At 34.0% G+C, this 24,354-nt stretch overlaps 2 protein-coding genes and 1 long non-coding RNA gene across 5 annotated transcripts in view; 1 reads left to right on the top strand and 2 right to left on the bottom strand.

Moving 5' to 3' along the window:
* Positions 1-4,949: 4,949 nt before the first annotated feature.
* On the bottom strand, positions 4,950-10,958 carry LOC125673619 (uncharacterized). 3 transcript variants are annotated; one of them, XM_048910266.2, is made up of 2 exons: positions 10,837-10,958; positions 4,950-9,472 (listed from the first exon to the last, which is right to left on the bottom strand). In XM_048910266.2, the coding sequence occupies exon 2, from the start codon at positions 9,468-9,470 to the stop codon at positions 7,878-7,880; it is 1,593 nt and encodes a 530-aa protein (XP_048766223.2). In that variant the 5' UTR covers positions 9,471-9,472; positions 10,837-10,958; the 3' UTR covers positions 4,950-7,877. The 3 variants fall into 3 exon arrangements, with proteins under 3 accessions (XP_048766223.2, XP_048766218.2, XP_048766210.2); XM_048910261.2 differs by having other exon boundaries at positions 4,950-9,488; positions 10,714-10,916; XM_048910253.2 differs by having other exon boundaries at positions 10,714-10,916.
* A 78-nt stretch (positions 10,959-11,036) lies between these two features.
* Positions 11,037-17,109, top strand: LOC125673702 (uncharacterized). Its single transcript, XR_007369698.2, has 3 exons — positions 11,037-15,619; positions 16,559-16,643; positions 16,778-17,109. It is a non-coding gene; the product is annotated as an uncharacterized LOC125673702 (long non-coding RNA).
* Positions 17,110-20,450: 3,341 nt separating this feature from the next.
* Positions 20,451-24,354, bottom strand: part of LOC125673579 (NAD(+) hydrolase SARM1-like) — a 34,322-nt gene continuing 30,418 nt past the window's right edge. Inside the window, exon 10 of the transcript XR_008803333.1 lies at positions 20,451-21,579. The gene's annotated coding sequence lies outside the window, so the exon portion shown is untranslated. The remainder of the gene's footprint in view (positions 21,580-24,354) is intronic.

Below are 24,354 nucleotides of genomic sequence, written 5' to 3'. Positions count from 1 at the left end.
TCTCATTTCCTCATCGCTGGCTCTTGTCAAAATGGATTTGTTTTTTGACACATACAATATAATCACACAGACAAATAAACAAACGGACAATCAATCATACATACATTCCATTCTCTCCTGTGGTCACTTGCTGTACAGTATTGAAGCATAACAAAAACAAAAAACCATGTAAAAATAAAAAAGAAATTAGTCAAAAATATCTTCCCATCTCTTCCAAAATGTGTCTTTATGAGTACAAACAAACTTATATAAAGGATTTTCGTGTATTAGGCATGTAATGACAAATGTACATGTTAGCATCATTGACTATTTGTAACAAATATAAAGAACGGGTAGGGTGACACTGGCGGATCCAGGGGTGGGGGGGGGGGGGTGTCCAGGGGTTGTAGCAGCACACATCCCCATCCTCCATCCTTCTCTCGGACATCTATGTAGGGTTTTTTTTAACATTACAATGCTATTTAGTAGGCAATTATTTTTTCATCTATAAGTTAAATACTACAAGTTTCTTATTAATTACCACTGAATGATACATGTATTTATTTTTATTAATTCATTGGATATGCTCTAGTGCAGTTTCTAGATCATCTCTCTGCAACACCCCCCCCCCTTCCAAATTGCTGGATCCGCCTCTTGGTAAGGAGGTGGATGAAATCCGTACAGTAAAATCTAGGAAATAGAAATAGGGAGAGGGATGAATTTTTTAAAATAATGATGTTTTGTTTGCTGTAGAGTCATGCTTCCATTCCCTCACACTTTCTATTTTATTATTAAAAAAAAAAACATGACGGGGGGTGGGTGGGTGTTTCTCTAGACCCCCCCCCCCCCTTTTTAAATCATGCAGGGTATTTCACAATATCATTATGAACACAAACCAATACAAATCTAAACGAGAGGTTTATGGTTCGTTTCTATACCACACAAAACAGAAGTCAAATGTTTATCTGGTTTTGTACTGTTGTTTTACGAACAATCGAGAATTTTTCACTTATATCGAGATGTCTTCAGCTTTATGTAACGCGCCGTGCAACTTTTGACCCAATATGGATCCAAGGCATTCTCTCACCAGAGGGCGTGTTACGCAAGCTTCACGTGCGAGTAGCGCACGGAACTCTGGGTAGAGAATGGGGCCCAAGCGCGTAAGAGAGGAATAAATTTCTTTTTTTCAAAAACACGGCGCTTAATTCCCGAAATTTAGCAGTGGTACTAATACTCCGTCTGCAGGGTTTATAACAGAAGTACAGTGTATTTGCAAATGTTCCACATGTTTTAAACGAACATCGGACAAAAATTATATCATCATATATATATTTATATAGTTTTTCTTCACCAGAAAAACAAACACAAAATAATGTTGTGCGCGCAAAATCAAACTGAACACACAGCATACTTGGCAACTGGAATCCGATATCCCAAATCTTTTCAAACGAAAAATCCGAATTTGCATCCTCTGCTTCCGAATATATTGATTTGATTGTAACTTACCTCACAAAAGTGACACAGAATATATTGATTTGATTGTAACTTACCTCACAAAAGAGACACAGAATATATTGATTTGATTGTAACTTACCTCACAAAAGAGACACAGAATATATTGATTTGATTGTAACTTACCTCACAAAAGTGACACAGAATATATTGATTTGATTGTAACTTACCTCACAAAAGTGACACAGAATATATTGATTTGATTGTAACTTACCTCACAAAAGAGACACAGAATATATTGATTTGATTGTAACTTACCTCACAAAAGAGACACAGAATATATTGATTTGATTGTAACTTACCTCACAAAAGAGACACAGAATATATTGATTTGATTGTAACTTACCTCACAAAAGTGACACAGAATATATTGATTTGATTGTAACTTACCTCACAAAAGTGACACAGAATATATTGATTTGATTGTAACTTACCTCACAAAAGTGACACAGAATATATTGATTTGATTGTAACTTACCTCACAAAAGTGACACAGAATATATTGATTTGATTGTAACTTACCTCACAAAAGTGACACAGAATATATTGATTTGATTGTAACTTACCTCACAAAAGAGAATATTTGGAATCATCTCCAACAATATTATTAATAAGGTTCAAATTGGCTTTCAACCAAAAGCCAGAACTAGTGATCACATGTTTGTACTTAGAACCCTAATTCAAAAATATACAAATAATAAATCCAAACTGTATGTTTGCTTCATTGATTTTTCTAAAGCCTTTGACACTGTTTTACACTCTGCCTTATTACACAGGTTGCACCAGCTAGACATAATGGGACCTTTTTATAAGGTCATTAAGAATATTTACACAGCAAACTCAATGTCAGTAAAACTTCAAAACAAACTTACCAGATCATTTGAATCTAAAGTGGGTGTTAGACAAGGAGATAACTCAAGCCCAAATCTCTTTAAAATACTAATGAATGGTCTACCATCTTTATTTAATGATAATGATGATCCGGTTAAATTAGGTGACATTTCCCTAAATTGTCTGTTGTATGCTGATGATTTAGTATTAATTTCTAAATCTGAAAGAGGACTTCAGCAATGTATGAATAAGCTTGAAAGCTACTGTGAAAAATATTGCCTGTCTGTCAATCTCAAGAAGACAAAAATTATTATATTTTGCAAAAGTGGTAAAAAACCAGCTGAAAACTGTTTCTATAAAAATCAAATTATTGAACAAGTGTCATCATATACATATCTAGGAATTTTCTTCTCCTCATCAGGCTCATTCACAAATTGTCAGTTTGGTCTCTACAAAAGAGCTTTAAAAGCATATATTAAATTAGTCAAATGTTTTGGAAATATTAAACCTAAAATACATACCCTGATGCACTTATATGATCATACTGTAAAACCTGTACTGCTTTATGCGTGTGAAATCTGGGGAACAATAAATACAGATCCATATGGAATCCGGATAGGGTCACGTAGTTCACTGTCGTACCATCGCACCATCGAGGTTTGGGTCGATGGTGCGGTGACGCGATAGCGCGATGACGATGATACAATGGCGCGATAATGCGATAACGATGGTGCGATAATGCGATGGAGCGATACTGCGATGGCAATAATGCGATAACGCAATGCCGCTGTCGCGATGACGATATAGCGTTATCGCATCATCGCCATCGTATCATCGCGTTATCGCAGTATCGATTCATCGTTATCGCATCATCGCCATCGCCTCAAACCTCGATGGTGCGATAGTGAACTACGTGGCCCTATCCGGATTCCATATAATCCTCATGTTTTGCAATGTTTCACAAATTTCAGAATCAGTTCTCATTCTTTGGCTATTGAAACTGGACGTTACACACAAACACATGTAAATGAGAGAATATGTACTGTCTGCAAGTCTGACTGTGTAGAAGATGAATTCCATTTTGTATTTGACTGTATAGCATACCAACACTTAAGAAAACCATTCATAGAGTCCATGAACATTTTGCAAGAATTTTATAAACCTGTGTAATAGACAAAAATTTATCTGGCTTATGAGCAACGAATGTAACAATATTATTGAAAAATTTGCCAGTTACGTATATAGCTGTTCATTACTAAGAAAAGTTGATTTATCATGAACTTGTAAATTTTATTTTTTCATCTATCTTTTGGATAATCACTCTTTTATGATTTATGTATATGAACTTGTATTCTTTGTATGCCATCTGGGCCCACAATTGGAAATAAATTACTTTACTTTACTACTTTATAATCCAGAAGTAACAAGTTTCTTCCTTAGTGCTGTTCTTCCTACCGTGTATGGCTGCACGATATAAGATTACAGCTATGATGAAATGTAAACAAACCTATCATAACTTGTGAGGAAGTATCCTCAAATAATATCCTTGCACACAGGCAATTATATATCGCTTGGGTTCCAATTTATTACTCTTATATGGTAAATTTGAACCCAAGCAATATAATAGCATGTGGTTCCTTGGCCAAAGTTGAGACGATAATAAAATGTTGAACATATATTGTACCAGTGGGTATTTTCATCCCTTTTCATACATTTATAATCAATACCTCTGTGTAAAACCAGTGGCGGATCCAGAAATTTTAGAACGGGGGGGGGGGGGGGGGGGGCGGGGGGCGTAAAAGATTACAGGTCTCGCACTGTTTTTAAAAAGCCCTCGTGGATGCAAAGCAAAGTCCTGATGTGAGGCCAAGTGGCAAAGCACCTTGAAGCTACAGAGTTCTGACAACATAAGATATATTTAATATATGTTATCGTGGTTTTGGTTGGGCAGTTAGTATTTGTACACGATTGAGCTGAAACTTTTATTTTGCCATTTTTATTGTTTACTATTCTTAACTAAAGTATTTCTAATGGTCAACCATTCTAATGCAAATATCCTTATATTGTCAAAAGCATCTAGGTAAACCTAGAAGATATAAAATTTCAGCTGCTGTGTTTTTTATGGTCCTATTAAGGTATACTGTAGATACCATTATCCGTTAGTCATCTAAGTCACGCCCCTCAAACATACAAAAAGCGAGTGTATTTGCTGAAACTTAGTAGTACAATTGATCATAAAATCCAAATATACAGCAAAACTGAATTCGTCTTGAAAGTTGTGAGGATTTTCAAAAAGGATTTTCTTTTAAAACAAGATGTATTTGTGAAACACTGATGCCCCCGTATGGCAGTAAAGTTGATAATGACCAAGAGTAAATTAATTTGCAAAATATATAAGGTAAAACCCGAAAGTTAAGGTCATGAGATCAAACACTTTGGTACCCAAAGAAAGGTATTATCACACGGAACACACGTGAAATATGAGTGTCCTAGTGCTAACCGTTAAAAAGTTATGACCATGGTTAAAGTTTTTCAATTTTTGAATTGTCTGACAATATAACCAGTCTTGCGTAGAAGTCTGTGTATTAACTATACTACATTTTAACACCAAAAACATAACACTAACATACATTGCCTGACAGCCAGCCGTGATTGCTGGACACCCGTAATTTATTGTATTCTAAATACACAATTCGCAGAAAAACAAGGCGTTTTCCCAAATACAAAAATTAAGATAACCTTCCAACTCCATATACAGAATATGAGCAATACATAAATATCAATACTTTTAAATATACCTCAAATCTCCTCTATATAGCATCAGGGCCGGCCAGGAAAAAACTAGAAATAAAACGATGAAAATCGCAAAAGTGCCGCTGGATGCATGGGGTTGTGAACGGACCTCACAACTTATTTGTAAATTTTTAACCTTTGCATGGCATGGATGAAAACATAGATTTAAATATCCATTAAGTTTCGTTTATCTCGTGACGAACGGCGGCTAGAAGTGAATACCTGAATTGCAGCTCGAAAACCTGTTTTTCTAACTCGCATTCTATTGGCTAATAATGGATCATTCCATTCTACCTGTACGTACCGTCAATACAACATTTTCCCGCTATTACTAACGAAACGCGGGGAAATATAATTCTCTTGTTCACTTGTTGGACAGTGTCAGATAAGTAATCTTGTACTGCAGGTTTTATATTCACTCACGCTGTAGTACTGAGCCATATCAATATGTCCTCTGATGGGGAGCGCATTTTCATATAACAATCAAAATTTAAGGATGTTAATGAAAGTACTGCGAATATCATCTTGATGAGTGTTATATTCTGGATATGGAGGGTAAGAAGGCTATGGAGCCAAATTTTGATCTGAATAGCATTGTGTTTTCGAATATATGGATGAAGAAATAATTTACGCCAGCCAAAAGAACCTAATACGCCCATCTCGTGAAATGAAATGAAATTATGCATGAAAGTGAAAATAAGAAATAGGATATGTCAATAAAGAAAACATAAAAAAGCGCTGTGAATGTACCGTACCTCTGGATCCAGCGAAATTCAAATACAGCATGGAATTTAAAAAATTGTGAATCTTTTAGTTGGAGCAAAGAATTCTACTACGGAGAAATATCGTTTTAAGTGTTTCAGTGATTTTTCCGATATCTGTGTTGATTCTTACTTGTAGGGAATTTAAAATTAAATTTGTATCCCTTTGACAAATGTATTGTCTTTCTCTTATTTTCAGCCTACCTGTAGATGTCTAATGAATTATTGGGTTAACCTGGCCCTGTCCAATAAGTTGACAATTACTGTCCATTATTTTTAAGAACGGACAGTATCTGTCCTTTCTTAAAAATAATGGACAGCAATTGTCAACTTATTGGACACCTACAGGTAACCTTTTCACTATAAGTGGACTTTCTTCTATATAAAAGCCTAAGCAGACAAAGGATTGTGTAACAAAACTGTTTTAAACTAGGCATTCTATAATTAGAGGTCGCGTCATGATGTGGGTAGCACGTGACCTGTGTGTACACAATGCTAAACTAGGATATACGACATCGAACACTTGTTTCTTATCTTTAATTTCCCCTTTTTAATACTCATGCGCCAAGGTTTGTGACACATTTTGTTAAAGAGACACTACAGCTCATTTTGCGCAAAAATCATGAAATGACAATTTTTCCAGCGCTTTCTCAATTTTTGTTGCATTGTTGAAAGTATGAACTTTACGAAAATATCACTTATCTAAAGTTAAAAATTATCGTTTTAACGTAAAAATTAATACTTTTTGATGGCCTATACAAAAAATATCGAGTCTGCTCCTTTTAGTCTTCAGACGCATGCGCATAGACAGTAAACAGTGCAGCATGTCGTCCAGTGAGATAAAGTGTAGTTGATAGATCTAGAATTTTGACAGATTCTGTGAGAAAAGAGGTAAAAATAGAATGAGGTAAAACTCATGCGTGAAATAAAATTTACCTTGGGATCACTATGACCGTTGGAAAACAGAGAGCTCGGAGAAACGCATGTAACTCAGTGGCGGATCTAGGATTTCCGAAGAGGGGTGTGAAAGTCAAAGATTAGCGAAAGTAATCGGCCATTCGGGTGCAAAATTTGGATTTTCATTCACAATCTGTAGCGTAAAAAGGGAGGGGGGATACTGGCCCCCTAAATCTGCCATTGAGACTAGCTGCGAAGACACTACGTTTGAAAGTAAGTGCTATTTTTATCTGAACACGACACGTGTTAGTTGTAAAAACATCGGTCAATGGGAACATGGAAGGGTTTCTGTTGAAATAATGATTTATAATTAGTTATTATAAGGAGCAGGGAAAAATCTTATGTACTTGAAAGGTGAGTGTGGACCCCCTTGAAGGGGAATTTAGATAATTTCCGACACAACACCTTTGCTGTCATTCAAAACCACGAGATGTAAATAAGCATTCAAAAGTCCGAGTCAGCATGAAGAAACCTTTGAATTCCGGACGATCTTCAAAGAGCAGTTGAGAGTAAATTGATGCATCCCAATTGTTCAAAATTGTCAGTATCGATGTGAATTTTATCATTTTATTAATATATGGTTTAAAAAACACTTCATTAAAATGTGGAAAATGAGCTGTAGTGTCTCTTTAACGGTGTCTCAGCCAATCAAAACATTTTGTTAACGGTGTCTCAGCCAATCAAAACATGTTGTTAACGGTGTCTCAGCCAATCAAAACATTTTGTTAACGGTGTCTCAGCCAATCAAAACATTTTGTTAACGGTGTCTCAGCCAATCAAAACATTTTGTTAACGGTGTCCTAAACAATTAAAGGCAAAGGTTGCCATGTTAGTATCCCAAGTGATTGAACTTCTTCAGGGCCACTAGATTGCGTACTTCCAATGTTATTCAGAAGAATTTTTTCGGCAGATAGTGCAATGACGAATTAGGGCATATATGAAATCAAAATGTTCATAAACACAAGTTAGCTTTCCTAAGTATTCGATTTGTCGGAAGTCCTCGATTTTGCAGTGATATTAATCCAATGCTCTAACATCTACAGGCTAGTTGTGAATACGGAAGAGATGATGCAGCTCGTATAATATCATTGAACTTTGGAACCTGAAGAAAACCGTTATGGGAAAGAGAGTGCCGTTAACAAAATCCCAAATCTTCTGATGAAACATTTGATAATTGAACTTGTTAATGTAAGGCACTCTGTTTTGCAAAAAGCTATCATTGAACCAAAGGCCAAGATTCATGACAGCTAGGAGCATTAACACGTTCTTGATAGACAGGCATTCCAGTTTGCGGTACCGTTGATACCGGTAACATTGCAACATGAGAACCGTTTGGAAATAGACGAGAATTAGATCTACAATGTTTTCTGCGATGTTCAATGATCCATGTGAATGGAAATGTATACCTGCCACCACTCCAAACAGAAGGTACATCACCATCCCCAGAGTACTAAAAAGCAATATGTATTCACTACCGGAAATTGCACGTGTGTTACTGATAGGAACGCACTGGCCATACAAAAGTCCGAAGCCGAGAAAAACGAGGCACACCATGATGATGAAGTACAACAAACGATATACCTCGAGAGACATATACAGGCTATGGAGTTCGTGTTCTTTTTTCTCGGTCAATAGTGCCAGTTCGATGATAATGAGAACAATTACAAAAACGGCCCCAACTGCGGCGCTGAGATACAGCAGTGCCGATTTTCTCCGCGCTCCATATTGGGCCGGTATTCGTTGGTCTATTTCCACGTATTCACTATTCAAGAGAGATGTTGTTTCGTCCTGGGGATTATTGGGAGTCATAAGAAAGTTTCTCACCATGGATCTTCTCGCTGTCGACCAAATTTGGAAAAGAAATCCGATGGAAACTAAACAGAACTCGGCAACTAAAGGCAAAACATATGGAAAGGCGTTCTCTGCGAAGCAGACGATTGAAGATTCATTGATGCAGTTGAATGTTTCCACACCAAATTTATCGACAACCATCGTTTCATTGTCAAGGTGGAAAAAGTGTCTTTCTTGCGTCACAATTGAGTCAAACCAAACAGACAGATTTGCTACTACAATAAAAATCATCCCATAATGGACACCGAGTGACCCAACGATTTCTGTGTTTCGGAAATAACTTATGAATGCAGTCTGCAGACACGAAAAGAAGAAGAGCAAAACGTTCCAAATAATACTCACATAGGACCTTGCCAAATGGTAGGAAACAGCAATGTTGTGAAATCGCCGAGCCATACTCAGCGCAGCACGGACTATTAACCCAATGCAAAACAGCCATAAAAATCTCAACCTCAATCCTGTCGAATTTGTGTTGGTTGTGTAATTAACTGTTATCTCGTTTTCGCGTATCTGTCTTCGAAACTTGATCCAGAGAGCTGTCAAAGCACAGATACCAATTAGAACTATCGCCATCAGAAAATAACGAATCGCATTGTCAGGATCATCGTGAACAGGAGAAGACGAGACGTATATTGTAACGAACGCTACACCGATGAGGTATATAGCGATAGCCAGGGTGGATATGCTTCCGTCATGGATACGGAGACCATTAGAGGTACGCATTCCATTCCCTGCTGTAAATGGAACCACGAACAGAGAATACAAAACTTCCTGGTAAAACTCCATATCTGAAATATTCAAATTCTATTTACAGCGAATTACAAAAGACCGGTTGAGTTTTCAATTGCCTGCTAGATTGATCAATAGACTTTACAATTTGGTCAGCCAAGAATCACATTTGGTCTGATCAGTGTCTTTTTTTCAAAGTGAACATCAATTAAATCAAATTGAATATATTTCTCTCTCAGATATACATTTGATTACTTTAACATGATTAATTAAAGGTACACACACACTCTCTTTCTCTCTCTAATTTGAAACATTATTTCCAAGTGTTTTTAAATCAATAAATTTTGGAATAAAATCAAATTTGATTATATTTTTCTTTCAAAAATACTTTTGATTACTTTAAGTAAAGAAAAGGGTGTATTTCTCTCTCTCTCTCTCTCTCTCTCTCTCTCTCAAATACAATTTTTTTATTGATTAAATTGAACTTTACTAAACTCTTATCAATTTCACTTTTTAAAAAAATTCATTAGACATCTCACAAAGTGTCCACATGCACATGTACCATTCCTCTGTTTGTCAATCTATATTTGAGGTCATTCCATTCATATCACACAAAGAAAACTTCCAGAAAACTCTTCTATTGTTACTGTTTCTGACCAATAGAATTCTTGTTATTATAGCTAACCATTTAAGTTAAGACTTTCTATTCTATTTATAGTTTTTAGGGTTGGTTAGTGCACATCTACCTTTGGGAATTTTACAACACCTATTCAGCTTATAACCATGAAAAAAATAAGATGGAGAGATATTTTAACAAAGAAATTATTAACTTATACAATTAGAGAAATTCTTTTTCCTGAAATAATCAGTAAAACTGAAGTGTTATCTTATTTATGGGGTTGTCACTCACACTGAGAAAAAAAAGTTGTCAATTCTTTGTCATACCTGAGTAACTTTGTGACCTAAATTCAGACCAAATGTGATACTTTGCTGACCAAATTGTAAAGTCTGTTGATCAATCCAGCAGGCAATTGAAAACTCAACCGGTCTTTTGTAATTCGCTGTAGATGTTAAATCTGCTATACAATTCAGGATTATTATATCTATTTTAAATGAAACCTTTCAGCATTGGAGAACGTTCTAATCATTTCGTCTCTTGTGTTTACCAAACATTGAATACACTGTATAAACAGCGTCTGTAAAATCTTCCTTACGATCCGAGACTAAACAAAATCGGTGAAAACAAGTTTTCCTTTAAATTACAGCTGTTGCAGATCATTCAGGTCATAACAATGCTTACCTGCAATCAAAAAATTGTCCTTCGTGATATATAACTTAAACCTCCATTAAAAAGCGGAAGAATAACAAAGTATGAATATAGCAGAATGTAAAAATTCAGCCAGATCGTTACTCGGGGTTTTACCGGGCTCTTTGATAGCTATTTACTTCCTGATAGACGCGCTAGAGTTGCTGTTAATACTCTTTTTTCCAGGTCGCAGTCCAATACACACGAATACCACAAGATCCACGGCTGATCCAATCATAAGGAAAGGATTGAATACTTCCGGGTAATTTGTAATCAAAATTATGATATGTCTCAGATATCGTTATGGATATTTGTAATATCCCCTAGCTTTTACAAGATATAAAAAGGTCCTATATTGCTGTTTCTTACGATTAAAATCAAACCTCTCACTCCTATTATGCTCCGATTTCATCTCGAAGTACTGAAAGTACTGAGAGCCATCTTTTATGGTGACATTATTACTACATTGCACAGTCAAGGCGAATAAAAACAAATTTTACTGCCTCTTTATTGCTTGAGTTTCGTAATTCATTAGAACACACCCGCTTATAATATATTTTATACTGTGATCCAGATACACTTATTCTAAAGGTTGCATTTATAAGAATTGATATTGCAAACCAATTTTCATGATGAATAATACGTGACGAATGGGGAAAATACAATAGGAATTTTGTAAAGTTTCCTTGATTTTTAATTTTGCAGTCGTGTAAATCCCATACTAATTACTACATGTAATAGATATCTTTAAATCTAATATACAATGCATTGTAAAATAATGGAAACAATATTTGTACAGAGCAACAGTATCCAAAAAGAATCCAGATTCTTTGAGCAGTATTTGCGCATCAAAATCTTAAGTTTTTTGTTTGCTAGACGCCTATTTATTTCTCATCTCGATATAGAGTAGAAACTTTCTAATTTTTACAGAGAACTTTGAAAAACGAAATTAACTGTCAAGCTGGGTCCAATATTTAATACAATTTTGTTGCTATGCTACAAAAATGAACTTTCATTATGCTTGTAATTAGCATAATATACATGTGCTTTTAAAATCTGATTTAAAATTACAAAAATAGTGCGGTTAATGTCAAAGGAAAGGTCAAGGTAAAATATAATGCCATCGTTAAATAGCTACCACTTATATGTATCAGTGTATGATTTTTCATAACAAGAGGCCCACAGGCTTTATCGGTCACCTGAGTACTAGTGAAAAAGTATCACTACTCCCAAGGGTTATGAAATCTAGAAAAAAAAATCCTGTTCTGAATATCTAAGCTAAATTTTAATGTTTAGTAACAGTATGAAACAAGATGTGTTCTTAAAACTTCAATGCCCTCTAAAGTACATACACCGATGAAAGGCTTTTAATAATATGATAGGTGTATTAACATTAAAACATTAATAGATATGACTAATTTGGACCCATCCTAGAGTCAAAACACTGGATTGTAAAATTCACCATTTTTTGTACATCCTTTTCTGCTATTCCTAATTATGTATTTAGATTTTATAAAGTATCAGCAAATTTCGATTTTGGTCAGTTTTTTGCCCCGCCCCTAAGGCCCCAGAGGTGCAGGAATCTTGAAATTTACAATTTATGCCCCCTTTATTCCAAAGATGCTTCGTACCATTTGAAAAGAACTGGAATGATAGTTATCAAGAAGTTTAAAATTTCAATTGTTCATACATTTAATATCTGATCATTTTGGCCCCACACTAATACCAAACCCTTATCTCTGGGATCATCAAATTTACAATTTTGGTAAAGGACTAACTGCTCTTTCTAAATATCCATTCAGTTTCAATATAGTATCAACAACATTAAAGATGCCATTTAAGTGTTTTAAACATAAACACTATATTGTAAGTTTGGCCCTGCCCTGGGTTCAGAATCCCTACCCCGGGGATCATGACATTTACAATTTGGCAGAGGCTTTCCTGCTCTATATCACTATGGATTTAGTTTTTCTTAAACATGTGCGTTTGTGGAGAAGATTTTTTAAAAATTGGTCAATTTTCGGCAGTTTTTGTCCCGCCCTTAAAGCCCCAGAGGTGTAGGAATCCTGAAATTGACAATTTATGTCCCCCTTGTCCCAAAGATGTTTCATACTAAATTTGAAAAGAATTGGAATAGTACTTATCAAGAAAACTTTAAAAATTTCTATTGTTCATACAATTAATAACTGATCATTTTGGCCCCGCCCTGATAGTGATACCAAACCCTTACTCCTGGGTTCACCAAACTTACAATTTTAGTAAAGGACTATCTCCTTTTTTAAAAATATCTAATGAGTTTCAATAGCACTATAGATTGATTGATTGATTGGGGTTTCACGCCGTTTTGGCAATATTTCAGCCATTTTACGACGGTTAGCACTAAAAAAGATGTTATCTAAATGTTTTGCACATAAACACTATATAGTAAGTTTGGCCACACCCTGGGGTCAGAACCCCTACCCGTGGGGTAATGACATTTAAAAATTTGGTAGAAGCTTCCTTACTCATCATTACTATATACTCACTTTCTCTGCTAAATGCCCAGGAGTAAAGAAGTAGATTATTAAAGAAATACATCAATTTTACAGTTTTACCCCAAAATTAAGGCCCCTTAGGGTGAGGGGTCATGAAATTTACAATTTCCGATCTCCATTAGCTACAGATGCTACATGCCAAATTTGGTCAAGATTGGCTTAGTAGTTTCTGGGAAGAAGTTATTAACGGACGCCGCACAATGCACGACGGACAAAGACCAATAGCAATAGGTCACTTGAGTGACTCAGGTGACCTAAAAATATCGTCAATTGTTGCTTTGAAACTGAGTTAAACACCAAATAGGGAAAAGTTAGGTCAATGTCAAAGGAAGTGTCAAGGTCAAAAATATTGAAGGCCACAGCAAGAGAATTTTTCTTCTCACGAAGAAGTTTTTTTAAAAATAAATTCTGCTTCATATGAATATAGAAACAGATCAGCTAACAAAGGAGCACAATTCGTACCCATGGGAATTCCAACAGATTGTTGGAAGACCTGATCACCAAAAACCACGAAGATAAAGTCAATGAGGAAATCTAGCATATTTTTTATTTCAACTTCACAGTACTTGTGCGTGGAATCAGACTGGTGTTTATCAAAGTAATTTAAAGAAACTGTCTATGATGTCAAAAAGTATACTCTTTAATTCATCATGAGGAATGGTCGTGTAAAGTGTTGAAAAGTCATAGTTTTTGATGTGATTGATTTGAATTTTTTTTTTGCGATTTCAAGTTTACTAAAAGATCTTTAGAATTTTTTAGAATCCACATTTGATTTACATCACTTCTGATATATGTAGTTTCACAGTAAGTTTAAAGAACCAAAACATATTCCTCATGTAACCTATCTAATTCATTAATCACTTCTGGTTTACTAAATACAGAAGGATAGATGGTACGTACTCTTGTTTTAATATGTCTAATGCGGGATTTTAAGGTTGATCGATCCTCATGTGATGTCATAGGTTTTTGCAAAATCTTTATTTAATTAAATTTTGCGCATGATTGAAATATATCTTTCAGAGGAATTTTATTCACTGAATAAAATAAAAAACTTGGTGAACTTTTGATACTGAAAAAGTTTTTATTTTCCATAGATAATCAATTATTTATAATTTTTAAAATGTTGTCAAGGGCAATAACTCCTATGCTGGAATTTCCTCTACTGCATGTCTATGACAATGATTTCCCTAATATTCACAATTTTTATATATCTATCAATTATCAGATTTTTTAAACGATTGACATTTAAAATTTGTCATTTCAACAAGTTTTTATTAATTTTCATCATTCTGTTTAACGAAAATGTGTGATTTTTTTTTATGTTGATGTATACTTCTGTTTTTGTATGTCTGACATCTTTAAAATGGTGGTAACATACACATTTTCTTTGGTTATTGATTAGATTAAACTATATTGAGTGGAAATTAATATAGTTTTTCCACTTTTAACCATTAATATTGATAAGTCACATGACGATCAACCCACCTTAATATTCCTCATACCTACATGTAATTATTATGTATTAATTATCATCAACATGTAAATATACATGTAGTTACTGTACTGATTTCATTACCTTCGTTTTCCATCAAACTCTTCAACACAACCTATGTTGAATTTTACATTCAAATTCTAATTAATTTTAGGTTGAATAATGATTCAATCCTAATTCTACAATAGGGAATTTGTAAAAGATCATCATGAAGTTGTATTACAACGTTAGGCATCCCGGAAAATCCAGGTATATCGCTAAATAATGGCATAGTTTTAATCAAGTACGACATGTTTGATATCAAAACTTGTGCGATCTTCCTTTGATTACCATAACAAAGAAATTGTATACATATGAATGACCTTCCAGATGCCATAAAAAAGGCAACATCTCTTGAAATTTTCAAAAACGTCTTAAGGTAGAGACCGATAGCAACCACGTGATCAGTAAAAATCGTGTATTTTCACGTGAAATTATTTTTCGGAATTCCGTACATCGCCATAGAGTAGTTGAAAAACAAAAAGGGGTTCCGAAAGTACAAGTTGTTGCTGTGACTGAATCGATGATTGAGAGGGTCGTCTCGACGAAAGATATAGAAATTTGGCCATAATTTAGATTAGGAATACGTCAATGTAATAATAGTGGACTAAATGTTTCGTCCGTGCAGAATGGCACTTTTTACCTCACGAAATTCACCACTATGCATAGCTGCGCTACGTAAACAAAGTTGTTGATGTAGCGTGATCGTGATGTCCGAGTGCTGCGAGTTTCAATACTGTTTATGTAGTCATTGAGAGTTTAAACAAAGTTTCTTCTGAGAAGAGGAATTCGATGGATGCATTCAACGTGGACAACGAAATCATAATTTCGTTTGGTAAGTGAAAAAAATGGCAAATTGAATTTGTATTTAACCCACTTTTCCTCTGCTATTTCACAACGCGATTTTATAATAACATCTATAAACGCACAATTTGGAGCTGTTTCATTTTTTGTGCATTTATGTATTCCATATGTGCCCAAAATATAACTCCTACATGTGCATGTAATTGTAAATGGATGTCATGTATATGCCAGATTTGAAAAAAAATAGGGCTCTCACAAGTTTGAGGGGGGGGGGGGTGCACTAAAATTCTATTTGGTATAAATGATAGTACTTATAGTATCTTGAAATTTCATTGACCTAAGAGATATTTCAAATCTGGGGTTTCATGTTTCATGCAAGCACATGTAGGTCTACAAAACTTTATATAAAATATTTGTAAAATCACAAGCCCCCCCCCCCCCCCCCCCCCCCCCTCATAGGCAAATAAATGTATTGTATGAAAATAAGATATGTATGTCCTCCTCTTGACGCACACTCTGTAAAGGAGACAGGTCTGATAAATCTAGAGTTGCCTTGTTTTGATATTATTAGAATGAACTGGCAGTTTATGAAAACATATCTGTCATCTCATATTGTAATATGATAATTATGATGTTTATTCACCTCATTAAGGACCCGGGGTGGGAGGGTATGTACAGTTTAAATAGAAGGTAACTATAACAATATGAAATAAATAACAATCATGCAGATGTACTACTACTGCAAGAGTTCACATTGCTGCACTGCACACATTTAACATACATGTAGTGTTACATATGTAATACTGATTTCAGACAAGATTTTAAAAATTAACATAATAAAATACATGTTATGTGTGTAATTTTCAATATATCAGCATTTTAAAGTTCACTAAACATGCATGTCTGACACAGTATAATTAATGATTAATACTGATTGTGCAAATATTAATTATGATGATTTTTTTCTAAGCATCATCCTAAGGACCAGTGCAAGTTGAAATGGGCTTCCAGCCAACAACTTCAACAGCAATTTGCCATGAAAATCAGCAAGAAAGGTACAATATTTTCTATCTTAGTAAGATAGAATTTTTCATTTTAACACCAGACATTTATAAAGACAATTTTTAGTATATTAGATATTCATCTTTTTTTCAATATTTGAATATACAGAATATATTTTTTATAACAGGTACTTCATTTACATTGATGATGTCATATCCCCTGGACCCCACAACTTTACAGGTTACAGAGAAAATTCAAGAACTTCTGCAAAATGTGGGACTTGGATAGAATCAATAATGTATTTGTGAGCCCAGAGCAATGGATATATTGTGCAACATACTAAAGTGTGAATTTAATGGAAAACAAGTACATGTACTCATGTATTATATGTCTTTTTTAAAGACAATAATATTGTATAAATATAGAGGAAGTGTCATTGTTGATTATTCTAAGTTTTTGATATATCAAAATCGGTAAACATTTCTAAATGAAAATAAAATACCAATTTTATAACTTTAATCAATGTGTTTGAATTTCTCATTTTCTAACCCCCCACCCCCCACCCCACCCCCGTTACACACACTCAGTGCATATATACTGTGAATGCAATATGCATGCATTCTAAGTTATCCAAGCGAGTTTTTGTTTCAGTGTGAGACTACAAGTAGGACTCATAAACTTATGAAGAGACATATATATTTGTGAGAGCAAGATAGCTGATATGAGCCTTGAGATCAATGGGTCGAGCCGCGGTGGTGATCTAGAGGTTAGAGCGTTCGCCCCGCATGCGGAAGGCCAGGGTTCGAATCCCGGCCGCGACAGACCTGAGTTGAAACAGGTAGTGACAGTTCCGTTGCCAAACGCTCAGCATCAGGTGTGAATGTCACTGGTCCTCGGAGATGACCTTCAAAACGGATGCCCAGTGTCACAGTAGATGTGGCACGCTAAAGAACCCTCACTGCTCAATGGCCGTAAACGCCGAGCAAAGGCCTAAATTTAAAGCCGTTCACCGGTCTTGGTAACGTCTCCATATGAGTAAAAAATTCGATTGGGTGGAAATCTTTCCATTGATATTAAATATAAAGTTGTTATTTAAACATATTTGGTGCACTATGCTGTATAATCATATCAATTTCTTATAATAGGTAATCGTGTCTGGTTATTATAAAAAAAAATGTATGATAAATAACTAAATATTAATGCAATCATTGTGAGTGCAAAAGGTCAATCGCAAGAGCACATACATAAATGCATTGGCGGATATAAAGGGGGGGGGGGGGCAACCGGCGCGAGCCCTCCTAAAATTTTCAAGTTTAAAGTAAATTGTGGTCTCATGTTTAGAGAAATATATACGATAAAAGAAACTATAATTTCCTCCACTCTCAGAGAAATAAATGTCTGACAAAATCTTTTGATTTATTGAATTACTTTTAGTGGGAGAACTGCTACTTTTTCCAAAAAACCCTTAAAATTTGCGTTATTTTATTAATTTCACCTTATTAAAAATGACAGAAAATAATCAAAATGACTACATAGGAGACATATTTTAAGCCCTAAAAAATCTGTAAAATCCAGGAGTTTCTGGGGAATCCCCCCCCCCCCCCCCTTCAAGGCGGCCCCCAGACCCCTGCCTCATACAGTTGCACCCCCCCCTCCCAACTTCAATTCCTGATCCGCCCCTGAAATAGCTTATAGAAACCTTCTTATTGTCATGTTCAATTTTCAAAGAGGTAATTTGGGAATGATTAAACATTCTAAGTTATAAAAAGGTCAGTAGTTTATCTCTGCTGGCTGAATCTTTCTTCTCAATGCACCGAGTGCAATTCATGACGTCTATGTTCCTGCTCATTCTTTCTCCTCCATACCATGCAGTATATTAAAGGGGTTGGGATGTAATGGAGACATTCGTTTTAACAAATATAAATTGTATTTCAATTTTTTGTGGGGATTTTTATTTGGGAAAACTCTTGATATTAATCATCAAATATGATGACGTATGATAAATCTATATTCTGAGTGTAAGTGCACAAAGGTCAACAACGAGAACTACAACAAAATATAAGCTAAAATTTGAAATACATACTTTCTGTATTATATTTTTAATTTAAAAAAGGTATTACAAAGAACCTTCGAATTTCAGCAAGCTGTTTTTGATGGATTGTTTACAACATCTTTTAATAACCCTTTTTCTTACGAAAATGTGTGCTTTGTTAAAAGGGGGTGGGGTTAGGAATTTTTTGCTAGTTCCATATTGAACCCCATTATGGTGTATAATTTTTTTCATATATTTTACTTACTAATAGACTGACCACTTAATGAAATAAAATAAGAAATTTGATGGGTAATATTTTTGCAGCTTAAGCAAAGGTATGACCCTGTGTGCAAATATTGTGCACTGTTTTAAGGTAATTGGCCAATGTAGCTCTGTTGAAGTAATGTTGTTGCATGTTAATAATGATTGCTGAACTTGAAATTGATGTGTAATATACAATTATGTGAAAGGTTGTTTGGAACCATATATGACAAGTTATGATCCTCTTTACAATAAAAATGTTATAGCTCTATTTGTATATTGCTCTCTACTTATTTTTCTTCACTTTTTACGCTTTACAAGGACTAAAGAAGGTGTTGTTAAAATCGCCCTATTTCTCAAAAACAAGGTCGATTACCTACATTGATTTTTTATTATGTTTTATATCGAAGCTTCATCATAAACATATATCAAAATAAAAAAAATTCAATGGTTAATTTTTTTAGCATCAACCTATCAATCTCTACCTTAAAACTCATTTTTATAAATTAGCTTTATATTGTAACATATATAAAACTGACTGTTTTAAGAGCCATTCTCTGTAACCACTTAAACATTTATATAAGGGGTCCGGCATGCACTGTCACCGATTTTTTTCAAATTTGGCACATCGACTTAATCTGACATAAGTAATGTAAAACCATCATAATTTGGTTGCTATGCAACTCTGTTGCCATGGTAACACGTGCATGCCATTCAGGTCACAAAAGAGTCAATTTTCACATGAAAAATGACATTTTTTATTCAACTATGCTGGATTAAGCTGTTTGAGTTTTTATTTAATTATTATAAAATGATAATATATAGCATTTTTATTATTTAGTTTGATATTTAGTTAAAGGTTTGAATAATTCTGTTATATTTTCATTCTGTCTGGAAAAGAGGGTTGTTTGATACATTCTGAAAAAGCTAATTTAGAGGCAAATTTGAATGATGGATAAAAATTCCCGCATTCAGCTTGAAATCTATAAATGCTTGTACAACATACATTAGATATAGTACTATCATATAACAATGAGACATGTTTGGGAATCTACCATCTAAGCTGTGTTTCCATGGAAACAAAATAATGCATTTCGTCATGATATGACAGTAGAGATGCATTTTTCAATGTAATTCAAAATACAATTTTCTATGTATTCAAAGTATATAATCTTAATAACCGACTGTTACTGATGTTGGATTTTAAATTTTAACAAGTTTAATATGAGAATTCATGTTGGTTGCCATGGAAACGAAATTTGCTATTTCTTTTCAAATTCGAAATCCATGCAAAATAAATAAATTTTTAGACCAAAAAAAAAATGCTTTTATAGACAGATTCAACTGAAGTCAATGTTATAGTTGATAAAATATTAATACTGATAGATAATTCATATTACATTGCTGCTCTGGTAACAAAATATCACAAAACAGCAAACTTTATGTTCATATTCTTTTCAAGTAAATCTCATTTTGTTATACATCATGTATGTTCTTCAATCATAAAAACTCTTAATTTGTAACAGATAATTAAATCAATGCATAGTTTGTTTTTTTTAGTTTTTTTTTCCAAATGTGCATGATTTCTATTTGTGTATTGTACATGTATCACAAATTGCATTGTATATCTTTAGAATTCATCAAAATAACTACCATATTTAGAAAATGCATATTTGAATATTTCAGTTATTTCAAACTATCATGTACATTTTTTCACCTTGCCAATCGAATTAAGTGACATTGAAATTGAATCATTGATCTTAAAAATTGTTCAAGTTAAATAAACTAAATAGGATACATAAAGATTGTAATTTATCATTTATTCATGAGGAATTCCCCCCCCCCCCCCCCCCCCCCCCCCCCCCGCAGTTCAATATTAGCTCTGCTTACTATGTATGTGCAAGAAATATTATGCAAGTACCATGTATGAAATCTATTAAACTAACATTTCTTAATACATGACTTGACAATTTACATAGTTACTTACGAGGAAGTATTTTGACCTTGATTTGTGACCTTGGCATTTGATTCAAAACAATTGAGGGCCTTTATTTTCTATAGTCTGGACGTTCATCAGTGTCACTCGTTTAACGTATCTTTTTAAACATAGGTATGTGAATTATATTTCAACATCATAAGAAGATCTTGCTTGTAACTGTAACATACTAATGATGGTCATATTGAAGTCATTTAGTATGCTGGGAAAGTCAATATCTTTAATATCTGACATTATTGGAACCCACGGGTTGATTCATTGATTATCATTTAACGTCCCGCCGAAGAATTTTTCACTCATATGGAGACGTCACCATTGTCAGTGAGGGTTGCAAAATTTAGGCCTATGCTCGGCGCTTAAATTACGGCCTTTGAGCAGTGGGTTCCGATGATGAATATTTCACAGTCGTATCCTATTATAAATGGTATACCTTTATTTTAGAATCATATATTACAAAATAGACATGATAAGCACACACAATCTTTTTCATTTTCTAATTTTGCGCATATATAGTCATCATAGCTAATCGTCTTCTCAATAGCATAGAGGCAACTAAAATATAATGTGATCTGCTGTCCTGATAGAAATTCTTTCCGGTTAAATGAACCACACCCTTTCATATCCTTTGAGGCAACATAAGCATCGACCATACACTGATGCTTCTGACTTGGCCCCCACCAAAATGACAATATGACACATCCTACAAAATCAATAAATAATATTAATTTTTAAGAGAAATACCAAGATGAATATATGCAAGCATATCAAAATCTTATGCCCCATCTAAAATGTATTACTTGTTCTCCCCATGTCATCTGCATCTACTACTACATGTAGCTGCAATATGTATTCCTTAAATTATGTTTGAATGAAATCTTATTCAAACCCTTTTCTTACGGTAGGTAATAACTTACTTAAATATATGTATTCTTATCTAGATTTAGTTTTATCTAAACTCTAAGGTGATTATATGACCTCAATTAATCAACACATGGGTTAATTATAATATTCAAAACAGTGAGAATTGTTTTGCGGTGTTTTATCACTTGATGACTTGTGCGACGTTTCTCAATAATATATATCAATTTTCATGAAAGTGCACTCTGTCTCGTTTCTACCAAAAAAATCTTGGAGTACGTCGTATTACCATGTCTGTTTTAGAGATAGCACACCGGTACTCAGTATTTTGATAGTTTCTAATTGTTGCAATCAAAAGTTATGTATTACAGAAGGTTGTATATATAAGGACAGTACAAATATATTTTAGCAAAGAAGGGATCAAATCCAGGACCCCTGCATTACAAGATAGGTTATCTAATCGCTAAGCTACCCAGGCCGGTATATAAATATAGTAATATTACTACAATATAAAATTTGAATTTATTTCCGAAATCATACAATAGCTCTTTATATCGAGAAGATGGAAAAAATCCAGAGAAAATGTTAGAAATGTTGCTGGTATGTCCTTAATAAATACTTCTGTTTTGTTAGTGGCATGTATAAAATGAAAACAAAATCAAGCTGAACAAAAAAGAAAAAAATAAGAGTAAATTCCCATGCATAACATGTATAGGCTAAGGTGTATCAGTATTGGTATTTCTACAATATTTTCCCATGCATAACATGTATAGGCTAAGGTGTATCAGTATTGGTATTTCTGCAATATTTCAATTCTGTTTTAATTAATTGAATTTATTCATAGAATTGATAATGTTTTTAAAGTATCATCAAAAGTAAAGAATAATTAATACATGGATAACTAATAAAACTGAATAGTGTCCCCACCTCAATTCACTTCTGAGTTGAGTATCTGTACATGTATAACCATAACCCCCCCCCCCCCCCCCCCCCCAACTAATACAAGTAGAAAAGATTAGAGATAAAATTCAATGTTATGACCCATTACTTTATTTCACGAAGGAGAGCTTATTCAATGTTTTGGCATGTATCAATGCAAAAGCAAAAAAAAGTATTCAATGGCTTAATCACAACAGGGCGTCTCTTTTCTTTTATGTAATTATATGCATATATTTAACGAAAGGTCATGCATTTTTCAAATGAATATATATCTATGATTTTTTTTTATGATTCTATTACTTCATTCTATTATTAAACAAATAATGATAACGATTTTGCATTTATTATCTCAATTTCACCCTAGTCATACGATCCCCTACAGAATAAAGTGTGCTGCAGTAGATCTAAGTACTGTAATGTGTGACGCCACAGTCTACATTTTGACGTCATATCAATACAACTGAAGCAGTGGCGAGTTGAAGGGTGAATATTTAGCACGCACACACATCATATACATGTGTCATGCTATGGCAGATCTAGAGAAATTCATAATTGTACACAATGTCTATGAAAACATTTGACATCAAATGATTGTGATCAAGTTGATTAATTCTAGGCTTGTGAATGGATTTCAAAGTAAATAGAATAATTACCTGTATTACTAGAACGCTGGTACTCGGAGATATGTCTCTCACACCTTCTCTTTTCGTGGGGGTGAGTGGAGAGAATATTTTGAATGCCACATGTCTTCGTCTAAACTTCTGTCAGCATGCAGTAAGACATTATTCCGCCATATTATTTGTGTTTCTATGTAATTTTACTGCCTTATCACGTTGAAGAGTTTCAAAGGGGAATAACTCTTGGTTACAGAATGTATTTCCCCCCATAAATCATTCACTTCAAATTGTATGAAATAGGCAGATTCCCAAAAGTTTTAGTTTAGATTTATGAAGAACACAGATTAGTTGTTTTAAAAACTTGTGTCACTTTATTTGAGGTGGATGCGAATAAAAGTTATTAAGACATAAAAACCATTGAATTTAAACACAATTTTACAGATTTGTTCAATTATAAAAATCACTTAGGATTGTCCATTATTCATTTTTTTTCTTAAATGAAAAATATGGGATCTGTTTTATAATTTAATATGAAAATTAGAATTTTAAGACTATTCATAATGTTTTATATTCAACTTTTGTGCCAAAACTACCAAATTCTAGAAAATAGCCAAACTTGATAAAATTGTACCTGTTTCCATAGCAACCATGATCACTATCTAATTTTTAAATATATTTTCTTGAATATGTTATATAGATGTTTCATTCAGGTGAGTTTCGTGAAAATCGGTGACTATGCGTGCCGAATTTTTTTAAGTGGTTACAGAGAATGGCTCTTAATTATCAAACACACAAACTTTTAGCTGTCGGTCTTAGAAATAGTATTTTTAGTTTGAAAATTTCACAGATTTAAGATCTCATGTCATACTGTCATTTTAAATGTGTTTTATAGTTGCATTTCTCTTCTTCCCCTTGTAAAGCGCCCTAAGGTAATTTGTTTTACATAAGGTGCTATATAAATTTCATTATCTCGAGAAGCATTTGACGGTAAGTAAACTCGAGACTGGTTTTTCTTAAAGAGTATACATGCACGATCATTATTGATTTTCAGATCACATGAT

The sequence above is a fragment of the Ostrea edulis genome, chromosome 1 (genome assembly GCF_947568905.1).
Source record: "Ostrea edulis chromosome 1, xbOstEdul1.1, whole genome shotgun sequence".
Taxonomy (NCBI): domain Eukaryota; kingdom Metazoa; phylum Mollusca; class Bivalvia; order Ostreida; family Ostreidae; genus Ostrea; species Ostrea edulis.
Note: the sequence above shows the minus strand (reverse complement) of the source record. Positions and strands in the feature narration are given on the sequence as shown.